At 39.9% G+C, this 14769-nt stretch overlaps 1 protein-coding gene across 1 annotated transcript in view; it reads right to left on the bottom strand.

Annotated features, from left to right (window-relative positions):
• The window catches only part of LOC146990254 (protein kinase C-binding protein NELL1-like), a 293390-nt gene that overhangs the window by 65009 nt on the left and 213612 nt on the right, over window positions 1-14769 (bottom strand). The window contains exon 14 of the mRNA XM_085771287.1: window positions 4116-4238. Within this exon, the coding sequence (XP_085627413.1) occupies window positions 4116-4238 (123 nt within the window). The remainder of the gene's footprint in view (window positions 1-4115; window positions 4239-14769) is intronic.

Raw genomic sequence — 14769 nt, 5'->3', positions numbered from 1 at the left:
TATGCACCTGCAGCAGCATATGAAACACTTTCCCCTGCTTGTCATTGGTATGACTGACATCCCGACTGACTGTCCTCGTAATTACAACATTATTAGTTGTCACGGTGATGATCAGCAGACGAGGCACAGAACATGTGTTAATGAGTGAGAAATCAGGGTGGAACATGTCAGGAGGGTTGAAATTGACCATGTTTTCATTTGACCTCTGGTAATAACATGAATATCAACCTGAACGGTCAGCGGACTCGTTCTTTGTTTTTAATATTTTAACTTTTCAGCCAAAAAACCAAACAAAAAAACAAAGATTATGTTTAGCAGGTTTCAGAATTCAGCATTGAGGATGTCTAAGACTCATCTGGTGATGTTGGCTCATTCTCAGTGACTGATCTCCCATGATGCAACATATTTTGCTGGAGGTTTATTGAGATCATGTTTAAGTAGTTTGGAGAATCAAAGCCTAATTAAGCTTAATGATACTCTCATCTCCTGGACAGCAGCCAAGCATAAGCACACAGTCATGAAAACTGCATGAAAGGGCTTCTTGAGAGCTCATGGGATCTCCTTATTTACAAATTAAGCACTAGACATCAGAGCTGCACATCAAGCCTCTACCTTTTGAGTTGTGGCTGAGATGGCTCGTTATGTTTCTAATAATCTTCCTAATGTATTATGTTCTGGATGAAAAATGTAAAAAGGATACTAATAACATCTTCTTCCTTGTACTGTATATTGCACATCTGCTCTTCAGCAGGAAACCTGGGGCCTCATTTATCATTGTGGATACACGCTCTTTTACACGCTCTTTCCCCCATTTTGTGCGTACGCACTTTTCTCCGCCTAATTTGGGATCTATCAAACCAAAACTTGTCGGGAGTAAGAGCAAAAATTTACGACCAGTCCGACCATGGCGTACCGGCATTTACACGCTTTTTGAAGAACAAGAGGAATTGGCGACACCGCTGCAGAGTCAGAGAACTGCAGTATGCGAGGGAGAGAGGAGCGCGGACACTGTTTGAAGTAGCAAGTGGTGGTGATGATGACCTCCCCCCCACCACCACCACCGCCGCACATGTGTTGACGTCGGCACTTTACATGAAAAGCACAGCGACTCAGATTTTTCCCCTGTGCATTTACACTAGTTTGCTCCTAAATACTGGCTTTATAAAACGAATTTCGTTTTCTTTTGATATCATATTGATATTTTTCCCCTGCATGTAGGCTACACCTCTTCCACAACCCGTCTGTCCAGTCTGGAAAATAATTTCTGCGACGTGCGTGTGTTACGTAGCCAGACTGGACACACACAAGCAAGCAGCAAGCCCAATAATGTCGGCGCAAATCAAAGCAAATGAGAAAACATGATCCATATTTTTTGTGTGAATAATATTTATTGTATTTAACAAAACTGGGTGCTGCCCAACATCATTTTAGGAAAAGTCACAGACTGGTGGACTTCAATGTTTTTTTGTTTTTTTTTAAATATAGGCTATAGCTATGCACAAATGAAAATCAAAGTCTTCCAGTGAACGGAAGTTGGGGGTTAGTGGAAAGGGGTGCAAAGTACTGACTGGCAGTGGAAACCCTGCTTTAAATTATTATGACATAATCTAAAATAAGGGGCAGAATAAATATGATTCTTCTTCTTTCTGTTCTGTTTCATTTAGATTTGGGAGTTTTTTGTATTTATTGAAGCCTTTCAATGCAAGATGATGTTTCTGACTGATATTGCCGTGTTACCGTGTATCTCGCTTTCAGAGAAATTCCGCTTCTTTCTCCGCTCTCCGTCCGTCTGTTGTCTTCACCGTCTTCCACTGACGTCATTCCACACGTTTCCAGAGTGCACATGGCTACTTAATATGCACGTAACTGATTTGCATTGACCACTTATGGTTGCGTGGGGCCGTTTAGGGGGCTGGGTATGAGGCGTGTTCTCATCCACGCTTTTCTCAGGTCCGGTGTGATCTATCAAGGGAAATACCGTGCAGCCGCGTGTACGCGGAGTTTGATAGATCTGAAAAGAGTGTATATTTTTTGGTCGTACGCACATTTTGCCTTTCCGTCGTACTGAAAATTTAAGAGGACTTTTACACGCTCTTTGATAAATGAGGCCCCTGGATGTTTCCTTTGCAAATAAAAACAAATCAATAAGACACTTGAAGGTGTTTTATCAGCTTGGAACTGGACCCAAATGTAACCGGCTGTCTGAACCTAACCTTTACAACCATGTTATCTATCCTATGCTGCCAAAAGATATTGTATCTCAGGAGACTTTCACCCTGCCAACCCTCTAATGAGTGACCTCAAAGTCCTGTTACCGACTGACTGTCCTGCCTCATCTTCCTTGAACCTGCAGCGACTGTCCCACTGCGGCTGCCTCCAGTGCAAATATACAGTTAAATATAGTTCTATACGGCTGAGTAGACACATACACATGCACTCACAGAAGAATGTGAGAGGGCATGTAAACGGCTCCACAGTCTTCCACAAATACTTTCTCATATTAACACCAACATTGGGGTCACAGAAAACATTAGAGAAAAAAATGCCACAGCAAGCTCCCAATTTGCTTTTCATGTAACTAGAAAACAACCATAAATATTTATATATTTTTTTTATTGTTCAGTTCGATAAAGGAGCTGTTAAACACAGCGCAGCCTTCCCCCCCTGAATGGGAAAATCATTTTGGTTTCATAAAACAGCAATAAGTCACTCTTGAGGAGCATTGACTGCTGTTGCATTTGCAGAGTTTATTAAAGGTGTAATTTCTGAATTTGCAGGCCAGTGAAAATGGATGTTTCTGGCCAAAAGCCAGTGTTTATTGGCAACACAATTGCACTGATTCCGACCAGCTACTACCAAGGTTTCAATCATTGCAGGGTTTTTAAAGATCACTTGACCTTTGAAGCCCGACTTCGTATAGACAAAGAAGAAACCTGACATTCACAAATAAAGGCTTACACAAAGCTCTGTTCATTTTCCATCACTAGGATTTGTTTAGACGGTCCAATTTAATGACAATACTCAGATCATTATGATCAATTTAAATCGCTTTGATCAGTTATCATCTAGCTGCCCAACGGTAAACATAATATTTTCTGAAATTGACTTCATCTTGGGCTCAAAAATATAAATCCATTCTGAATATATATATATATATATATATATATATATATCATGTATATATATACATACACATATACATGATAAAACTCAAGCAATATGAGCTGTACAATCATCAGGATTAGGTGAATAAGAGTGATCAGAAAATTCTAATACTAAACAGGATACAGTGTGTGCCACATAATGTACAAAGGCTCCCTGTAGGCAAGTGAGAGTGGACGTGAGAGCATTTAAAATTCTACAATAGCTATTATTTGTGTTACACAAGGTGCTAAGAGAGTAATAGAAATACTGTTTAAACAGTGGTTATGTAACCTAAATAACAAAAAACTTTTACCAAATGAAAGCCCACTGTGCTGTGTTTAGACTGAGCTCAAGTATTCATTAAATTTCTTTTATTGAGGCACTTTTTGACTTTGATTTAATCAGTGGACGTCCCTGTTTTCATTTTCTGAAGATGACAGCATACAAACCACAAGTGCTTTAGCTATTAGGCTGGAGTGTGCTAAGCCCACTCCAAAGACGCATGCAGCAGGATAAATGAAGGCTTACATAAACAGATTTGATTTCTTTTCTTTCTTTCTTTTGTGTCTATATTTTTCCACAGCTGTTGGTGCTGTTTGTGCAACACACACACTGCACAAATAAATATGTCTGATTTTCTAATTTCCTACTTCCTCCACCCATCTGTGTGATATAGGGCCAACTGGGTGCAGCACCTGGGCAGGGCAACAGGTCAGCAAGGAGCAGGGTGAGCAGTGAGGAAAAAAAAACAGGCTAAAACTGGCCCAGCATTAATTTTCATCACGTCTGTGGCAGCTGTTGCTGCTGGTTAGGTGATGTGAAGAAGGAATGATCCATGATGTTATGGAGCAGAGGACCGGGCACCATCAGAGGATGTTTGAGGGGGGGGGGAGGTTTGAATCTCTATCCGTGTGTCTTTTTTTTCGTTTTCCCCCCGGTGCCTGGTGGGCTGTTCCAGGGCAGGAACTTACCTCTACAGATGGTGCCATTGCCCACGTAGCCCGGCTTGCAGGTACACAGGTGTCCTCGGATGGTGTTGGTGCAGATGGCGTTCTCATCACACAAATTTTGGCCGCTGGCGCACTCGTCATGCTCTGAGAGAGAGAGAGAGGGAGACTCTGTAGTCAGAATAACTGTGTGTATGTGTGTGTGCTGCTGTGAAAGATGGAAAGGTCATTGGGAAAATTTGTTTTGAGCCTAGCAGCCATCAAAACTCCACTGATGAGAGGACAGTTAACAAGCTAGTTGGCTGAGAATATGAGGCCACAGCTGAACTGGCCCTCTGTCAGCAGCCAGCTTTCTGAGCATCCGCAACGTGGCTCTTTCAAAAATGAATGTGAAGTGGATTCTGTTACATCAAGGCTACTTCAAGCAATGACAAAAGGCGTAACGGCTTTCTATGCCCTGGTTTTTGCTTTAAAACCACCATCAGCTGGTGGAGGAAACAGCTGATACATGCCAGGTGTGCAGACTGATTGCTCAGTATCAGCATCAATTAGCCTAATGAGGTTGGCGGTGACTAGTGAGGCACAACATCAAGAAATATATCAAAAGGCAACTTTCATAAAATCATGTGAAACAAGTTGATCTTTTTTAGAAGCTCACAGATGTACAGCTCACACGGTTCCCTGAGAGTTTATGTCTGCTAAATGGGAAATAACCACTTCAAATTTCTCAGTATTTCCCAGTCTCCCTATATAATATCAGTTCAATATGCTTCAAGGGAGTACGGGCCTCTAGCAGCTACACACTGCGATTGGTCTGCCTTCAAGTCTATAATGCAGATGGAGGTTTTTGATTGTGAAGCTCGGTTATTGTCTCCTTGTCAGTAACACTTAGCAAAGACGTCTCTACTTCAGAGCTGCTCGCTGTGATTGCTGCTCTTGAGGCCCACAATGTGAGACAAGGTGAACATATTTTACTCTTGCTTATACAGTATATCACAAAGTGAATAGAGGAATCTGAATACAGCTAATGTGGAGAATAGACATGCCGGGTGTTAAGGTGGTGCTGTTGCAAAGTGAAATCTATTATAAAGCTATAAATCAAAACGTGTGCTGCAGATGTCTGCAGCACGACTCCCCCTCTGAAATCCAGCTTTCCCCATCTCTGTTACCTGAGGCTGACAGAGAGATCACGTCTGCTTTTAACATATTTATACACACATCACCTGCAATATACAACTTTCAGTTCTAGCTGAGCAATGCTCCCTATCCGGTTATTACGACAACTCATTAAATCAGTGTAACGTCATGAATATTAAAGCAGTTAACAATGCATGGATTGCATGTTTAAGAGGATTTGTCAGCAGATGGCTGTGAACTGAACCAATCACACTTCTGAAAACAGCAGTACTGTATGTCAGCCAAATTCAGAGATGCAGAGCTGCCGGTGTGTCAAAATCCTGCTAGTTTTCACAGTTCTCTCCTCCTTCCCTAGACTGGAATTGGCATGGTCCTTCATGGGCTGTATACATTCTATGACCATAAAACCCAGAGACTAATAATAGAAAACAGTAAAAGGTCAGCAGATTAAGAATATGGCTGGTTTTGTTTGATTTATGAAATGCTGACTCACTGATCACATTGGGGTAACACAGGGCTGTATGCATGCTCAGGGTCAGTGTTTTATAGCCTGCTGTAGGTCCCATGATCTGCTCTTTTGACTTTTACCATTTGCTGTAAGGTATGGAAGCCAGATGGTATCAGGAGTTTAGCACTGCAGGAAATAGTTAACCACAAGAAGACCTTCCAGAAAACAGTAATTCTCTCTCACTTTTCTGTTCTGTGTAAGTCAGTGATGTTAACATAGCTGCAGAAGAAAAACTTTGAACTTTGCTTCCTAGTTTGCTGAATATCCTCCACTCCTCCCTGTTTCCACTGCTCGATACATGAGCAAACCAACCAGTGGTCATAGTTTTCATGGTGTAAAAAGTATTGAAATATTCTAACCGAGGATTTAAAGATGAGAAAAGTTCACACAATGTAGTAAATGTACATATTCCACCATTCAGATTAGGACAAGCAAAGGGGTCTGCACCCAGGACAGTTTCCCACACTAATCCAGCCTTGCCCAAGACCTTTTATGAATGAGGCCTCATGGGTCAGCTGAACAGGCGAATGACCCCCTCTTGACTGTGCACTGTGCAGACCCCTCGACCAATCAGGAGGACTCACCAGTGCAGCAACAACAGTGATATGAGCCCTCACTGACTTCCCACCTGCAAACGCGGCGCACTGCGTTCATTGGAACCAGCAATTTCCCCCAAAGGGATTCAAACTGTGGTAATGGATGTGAACTTTAACTCTTGCTCCACCTGTATGTCCCTTAATTGTTTGGTATTGTCCACATAACACATCGGTTTTATGCTTAACTAATGCATTTAAAGAGGTGTTCAAAGTCACCATCCAGAAACAGGTCTGTTTCAAAGCAATGGAAACAGCTAATCTATTGTGTATTTTATTTGTTTCACCTGAGCTTTACCTTCTGTGACCCTTCAAAATTTCACTTTTTCTGATGATGAACTGATGTGTAGAACGTGTTTCATCACCAGTGATTATTTGTGATTTATGGGTGAAGTCTTCTTTCACGAGTTTATCATGGCATCAATAGTGAATGAGTGACTGATTTCTGCCAGCTCCAGTTCCTCAGGTCTGCAGTTCAGCACTGCACCAGCCTGCTGCTGCTGCATGGTAATCACACCAAGATCAACATGTAACACATGACATGTTACATGTTTCACTAATGGGCCCCACAGCAAAAGGTCCTAATGAGGCTGTTCTGGAGTTGACCTGAGGCCACCAGCACCCTGCTTAAGTGGGAATGTGCTATTAGCAAAAAAAGGAAATTTAATTCATGCATTTTTTAAAAGAACATAATTATAACAACATGAAATAATAATTACGGATCCCTCTACTGCTTATAAATATGGGATTAACACATTTTTGGCAGCGTGTTTATTGATCCAAGTCTTGCCACTGAGCTTATCAAACTGGTTAAGCCGCGGTTAATGCATCTTCAATTAGAATCTAACATGATTTTGGATGATTATAAACAATACATTAAAAAGGGGGGGGGGAAGCTTTGATGGTGTGCTGTGGGGATTTACCACAGAGCTCATGATGTGTTTTATATCAAACGATGAGCAGTGTCTTTAAGTACAAGTCAGGACCTGGCCTGAGGCTGCCACAACTCACAAGGTACACGCTAAAACACACTCCTCATCAACATGCAAAAGCTTTGGTGGGAGTCATGGCTAATACAGTCCCCTTAATTAATGAGTGTTCCTCAAGAAGCCCTGAGGCAACTAAGAAACATTATTTAGCTTTTCTCTTCCCATGGATTTCCTCCCCATGTTGAACTAGAAAGTGGAGGTGAATGTCAACAGCACTGGTGGGATGCCTATGAGGTTGTAGGGATGAATATGAAAAGTAGGCTGCATTAATGGTAAGTAATAGAGGAAGAGTTACATGATTAAATATTCAGCGTGCTAATGGCTGCGAGCTGATGGAGGGCAGAGCAACACAATCAAAACACTGACAGCCACGGCCGCTTATTAATGCTGTTTAATGTCTGCTGGCCAATTTGAAATTATACAGAGGCATAAACACACAGATGCAGTGGCTGAGTTGATGGATAATGAATAAGTGAAAGACCGCTAAGTTGAATAAGCAATAAATTCCTTCCTATGAACACTTAAGGGCCCCTTTTTTCTGTGGTGGTGCAATGCCAAGTAAACTATATGAAACATTTGTTTTTCTTTTTAATTTATTCTCATCTGTTACTTGAATGTGTCTTTGCTTACATTAACTTTATAGCTGTTGGGACGCATGTAGCTGAAAAGACATTGCCATGCTACTGTAAGTGTAAACAGACTGTTTTCCTCTGAAGAAGGCCCCTGGAGATTTTGCCTTGACAAGAACTATTGTTATCTTTATGGTACAAGAGGTTACAGTATGCCTATTGAGCAGCAATACATTGTCAGGGCAGAGTGCATAGCCTACTACAGTGACTTGCTATCGGAAAATGACAAGAAGGGCCAGGGCTAGCTGATTAGTGTGCAAACTTCAGTAAAAGAAAAGACATGATAGATACGATAGCTAACAATGGTGTTGCTTGCCACCTCTGGAAACAGCTGTTGGTGAGTAAAGAAATTAAGTTTGACGCTTTTTCTTCTAATGCTAATGTTCGGTGAATGTTAACACGGCTTTGTAGCAATAGCAACAACGTACAGATAGCTAGGCTACTAAATTGAATCATATTTTTATACTCAACTTCTACAGTGCTTTCTGTGTTTATTACTTATAATCCTTATGTAGTTTCCATGATTGCAATCAGCCTTCCCACATCAGCAGTGTGGCTACAGATTTGTTGTTGGGCTTGTGTTGCTCTGTACCATCCACACAACAACATGATTGCCTGGAGAAGTGTCTTTCCAGCTCTTGAGCTGCTGTTGTTACTGTATGCATCACACAGCTGATTCAGACCTTTGAGACTCTGATCTATCTCTGATCTATAGGTTTTCAACTTCACTTGGCCACTTTGCACTTTGTGTCGTTGCCTTCACAGGAACCATAATAGAGGTTCCCTGGCAGACACCCACATGGTCTGTACACTCTAACTCTATGTTATGATTGTACCTTGGAAATTCTGGTTCATGTAGCCTAGCTGTATTGTCACTCCAGGAAAAACATGTTTACAAACCTGTAGTCCTATAGACCTCACCAGCTCAACTAAGTTTTACTGTTTGTCTGAACCGACACACAGAAAAGTTTATTTTTTTTATTTATTATTTATTTTTTTACAAAATTCTTGCAATCCAGAAAATCCTGCACTGAAAAAGACAAAGTCTTGATGTGAAGGACCCTTCAGAGGTAGTGCAAGCGAAAATGGATTTTGCTGAATGTTTTTTTCTACATGGTTTATGTAGGCTCTGTACCTGCAACCAGGGAAGTTTTCAGGTATTACGTCTATTTTTTCAAGTCTCCTGCATGTACAGTACATGAACTGCATACTGAGCATTGAGCACTGGCACAGTGTGTCTAGCTGCACAGCAGCGTTGTGGCTGAACATACTGCAGCAGATTGGTGCTTATGATGTCTTCAATGCAACCATTGTGGAGAACTCATGTTTGTTGTACATTTGCACAGGTTACAGTGGCATGCTATGTGACCGAAGAATCTCATAGCTCAATGTGTAAAAGCTAAACATTGCTTCATGAAAGTTTTTTGTTGTGTACATCAACAACAACAGGCTCATGACACGGCCTGATTGGATCATACATTAAACACAGTCCAGATAAAGTTAAGTTGATTTTCACAATCATTATGAAAATTTAAATTAATCAGTATGGAAAGACCATTCATGTGGGTGGTGCAGTGATAAACACTGTAGCCTCAAGCAAGAAAGCCTTCCTTAACATTATAACCAGTATAGCTTATCACTTTATGTGTATCCGAGGGCTGCACTGTTCTCTATCCTGCTATTGATTCATACAAAAAGGTTTCAAATTAATTGATCTTTTTCAATGCTGCAGCAAACACTATTCCCTATGGTGTGCTGTATAGCTTACGTCTATTATTATCTGTATTGGGCAAAGGGATGTTTGATACTGAGAGTTATTTGATTCAATGCTAGTTTCAAAAATAGTGCTTAATGTGGATTTAAAATAGCATTTCTTCGACTTTGTATTTCACAGTAGTACTGCTTTTTTAAAATTAATGAATTATTATTTATTTATTTTTACCATCAACCACTAGCTAAAAGAGGGACTGCTATATAATACACATCTACACTTGCTTCTTGCTAATCAGCCATGATAACTGTCATTTTAATTATAGGCATATCCAAGGTAAATGAATGGAGTGCATTAACCACACAAGATTGATAAGATCAACCAGTTAGACTTCACAGTGGAATGTCTTTCCCCCCCACAATACAATAACCTGACAGTGTGATGAATGACAGTGTCAGTGGAAAGTTATTACATTGATAATACTGAGCTCAGGGACTCTCCTGGAGATAATCTGGGGAGCATCTCAGCATGCTGCTCAGGTTGGGTCTAATTAGTGATGATCATAGACTGATGTGGTGTCAGGCCTGGACATGTGCAGGTGACCAACTAAGGTTCTGGGGAGATAATGACTGAAGCACCAATACACCCTGTGTTGCTTCGTCTCTGGAAAATACAGAGTAATAAGAGGATCAGAGGGGTGATTGAGGTCATTCTCCAGTTTCACAGAATTACCAGACATTTCTCATCAATGAGTTCAGGTCAAACTCAAACTCCTTGTTCATTCGTCTACTGTTCCTGGTCAAGGGTCAGTCATTAAGTGAGTGATACAGTAAATGAAGGTTTTGGACACTTAGGAATCTTTATCACTCACTGAGGTGATGGCATTGCATAACAGTAATTTAGACAACTACATTATAGGGTATAAACTGTGTGTGCATGCTGTGGGCGTAGATTTTTTATTATTTTTTTATTTATTTTTTTTAACTTTAAATCAGGTGCAGGTGATTTATACTGTATGTTCATTTGCATTGCTTCATTTATTTGTCTTATTAACTGACAGGAAAAACACTCCACTGCCATTCACCTTTTGTTTTTAGAGATACAATGTTGCCATGAAGCCTCAGGCTGAAAGCAAACTTTTTAATACATGGACAACTGTTTGTTCACACTTAATCTGCCTATAGAGCTAATAATCTGTGACCACATTGAGTTTGTATGTAATTACACCATCTAATTAATGTGCATGTGTTCAGCCTGAATTTACAATGTGAGGAGACAGTGCTGGAAAGTAACAGAGTACACAGGAAAATATTACACTTTGTACTCCACCACATGAATGTGACAGCTGTGGTTCCTTTGCAGGTGAAGAATTTACCACAAACACTTTTTGAAATATGAGACATAATTAAAATTATTCTACCGGTATTCTATAAAATGTTATAGAGTACATCCTAAATAAATTGTCTGGCAAATCTTTTTTCTTCTTTTCTCTCCCATTAATCATCTCATAACCTTTTATATTTCCCTTGTGATCATTGTACTGGACTAAACTGCCTCAACTGTATGTACTGTAAGGAGTTACAAATCCCTTATACTCGTTCTGTGTTTTATCTTAAGTGTTGGTCTGTAAGAAAAACACAAGATAAATGTGCAGTTTCTGAATACAGGCTGTGTGCATTTCTCTGTGGACTGAGGAGTCAATACTTTTACAGGATTAATATTAATCCTAGACCCAATTTATAATAAATAGAGTTAGACAATGTTAGAGAACAGCTTCAAAAGTTAAAATGCTGCCTCATTTTGGCATATCACTATTATCAACCTAATGATGTCAGTGACATACTGTATTAGTCATAAGGCCATTTTCACTGCAGAATGAATATTTCTTACTTTGGTTTGAATGTTCTTTTGCCAGGAATTAGGCCAGTATTATGGGTAGCACAAAGAGAGTGATTTTGTATTTAGGCTCAATAAGAATCACAAGTTTCTAATAAAGTGCAAAATTGTAGATTTTGAATAGATTTCCTCCTCATCACAGTTTCAGTCAGATCAGAAAATTCCCTCGTGAATTCCCAAGGGCAGTTTTCAACTTTCACATATTTTACAGCTTTACCAAACTTTTGCCATTTTGTATTCGTCCCTGCAGCTCATCTGTGATGGCTGATCACCTCCTCTTGCTCGTCATGCTAACAACCTTATAATTTAAGCTTCCTGGATTGTTGTTTCACTGTAATTTGTTCTGGATCAGACAGGCAGTTAAATGCCTCATATTTATTCAGATGTAAAAAATATTGATGGTACAGCCTAAGTAGCTCTGATCCCGCATGACATTCATTGTAATCTGTGTTGAAGTGCAGAGGATATAACTAATAATTTATGACATTTTGTAGAGTGCATTATAATATGTTGAAGCATGTTTCATAAGATATAATCATAATGTTAAAAAAATGAAAGACGCAACTGGGATTGTAATTAGTGTAACACAACCACGTTCTCTTAATTCAAATCTCACTAAGGCTGTTACTAATGCCTATTATTAAACTCAGCATGGGTTTTCTGTTCTTTTCTGATGAGAATCCTCACTCACATAAAAACTACTGTAGGGCCACTCAATGAGTTTGCCACTACTGAGTAGAAAGACACCGTTATCAGCTACTTTACAGCCAGACATGATTGGTGATTCAGCATCAGTTTGGTATAAAGAGACAAGAAAGTAATTTTTTTAGTCCCTTTAGGACAAACATTATCATCCATGGATATTCTCACCATCTTATCATTTTTTACAACTGCTCAAATGTCTAACATGGCAGCAAACTGACTGGGTTCAGGACTGTTGGACATTTGAACATAATGTATTTGGGTTTTATGAAATTTTCACATTTACTGAGAGAATTAGAAGATTAAAGATGAAAATAATCATGAGTTTCACAAAACAGACTAAAAAAACAGAGTTACATACTTCACTTCAATCATTGGGTCTGGAAACAAGTCTGAGAAAGGTTTAACAGTTAATGTTCCTTCATGCAAAGGGTGAGATAAGAAAACAGTGCAGGCACCAAGTGCACAAAATAAACCTGCATGATGCTTCATCATGAATATCCTCCCTTGTTCTGTCATGTTGGATCACCACAGTCACCACTGATCCTTTCCCTGGGACACCAGTGGATATCTCTGTAATTATTTCATCAGAGATGAACCAAAGCTACAGAGCTTAATATAGCTTCACAAACCTCAAGAAAACTGGGAAAAGACAGAAAGTGATGGGAAATATGGTGTTTCCTTCACAGACTAATCCCTGACATAGCAATGCCGAGTTTTCTTTTAGTTTTAGACATGTATACAGTACAAGTAAGTTATCAATGTACAGTTTGATAATTAAATCTCCTTTGTGTGCATCAGCTAATATTGTGAGGGTGCTGCTGAGCTCAGAGCATTAAAACCCTCTTTCCACAACACTATGTGTCTCTGTTCCAAGAGTAAATACTGCAGTAACGGTTTCTTTTTATTTCAATCTGCACTCATCTTTTTCTTTCATTCTACATATTTTACTCAATCTGCTTCAGCATGAGAGAAACTATATGAAGTCAGATGTAACTTCTGCTGGTGTTTTTTTTCCTTCATCTTTCTCCTCTTCATCTTTCAGAGTACAGAGGGTTTTTTTCTAAATAGTCCATAAACTTAACTTAAAGGAGACAGACAGTATGAATTAGGCGAATCTATAAGTTAAACCAACACCTCATGATTCACTTTTACTTTGCATAATAAATATCCAAACCATGTCCTCATCTCCTAAGCACCTCCCGTTGTCTCATTCAATAATGTCAAGCAGAACACTTCACTAATGTGAAATTTAATGACCAGTGACAAGCCCATAAAAAAAGGAAGAGCAGAGCAGGATTTTTCAAGGGTCCCCACCCCACCCTGCTCCCCTTAAGCCAACCCCAACCACCACCACACACACACACACACACACATACACACACTCCAATGCAAAGTCGTCATGCTCACTTTCCGCCTCTGCCTTGTTGCTCACCTTGACGTTACGTGAACTCAACAGAGAGCTGTCCATGTGTCACAGGGGAGAGATATTGACAGCCTGTCATAGCATTTAACCTGGAGGACATGGATTTCCATAAAATTATTTGGAGAAAATTTATGATTTTTCTGCATTAATCCACCTGGAATTCAGGAGACAGTTTCCTTTTGACCCCAAGGTCGACGAATTCCATCTCACACAGGTGCTTCTCTACACTGCTGCATACAAGTCATGTGTGTGCCATGGGGGAAAAAAAGAAAAAGATTTTACTATTAAGATTTCATTACGACAACTAGAGGGCTCCTTGAATGAGGTAGTCCAGAATTAGGAGCCTGCACCTGATTTTTTAAGACTCTCTCTTAGGAATATTAACTTCTATTTCCCTTTATCTCTTCCTTTGTGCATCACTGGACTGAGGCACTAAAATATGATTTATATCTAAATGTTATGCAATATGTTACAAAAATTAATATGTATGTCCATTTCCTACTGTTACAGAAATAAATATCAAGCATACACATTATCTGACTTTAATGTCATCCTCTTTCCCATCAGTAGTGGACAGGAGGACTGGGTCGTTTTCCCAGTAGCCCAAGGGTCGATTCGGCCTGTGTTCTAAACAGACAACTCGACCGGCGATGACACAACAAGCAGCAATAAGTTGACACTCCTCTTGCATCATCTCACCTGTACATGACAACTGCTGTGTGTGTCCAAACTGTTGCTGCTACAGTAGGTTGCTACTACTACCAGCCATATCTCCCATTTCCATTAGTCTGCCTTTAATGATGGCAATCCAAAATAAAAATGCAGTAATTACCCACTCTTGATGGGTGGTTGGAAAAAGTGTAGAGTTAAAAGGACAGCAGTCACATTTGCTTGCTCTTGTTTACTTGCTCTCAAAGAGAGAGAAAGAGAGAACCCTGCCCGTCACCTAATGCTCAGTTATAAATAAAGTTACATCTGCTATGATTATACTGTATAGTTCACAGGTCCCCTCCACCTTCTGCTGTAATAACATGTTATTACATATATCTTTTTTTGCATACTTGTTGGTCAATAATAAATGTTTGTA

Source organism: Trachurus japonicus, chromosome 3 (genome assembly GCF_045865225.1).
Source record: "Trachurus japonicus isolate A0001 chromosome 3, Traja_1.0".
Lineage (NCBI taxonomy): Eukaryota > Metazoa > Chordata > Actinopteri > Carangiformes > Carangidae > Trachurus > Trachurus japonicus.
Note: the sequence above shows the minus strand (reverse complement) of the source record. Positions and strands in the feature narration are given on the sequence as shown.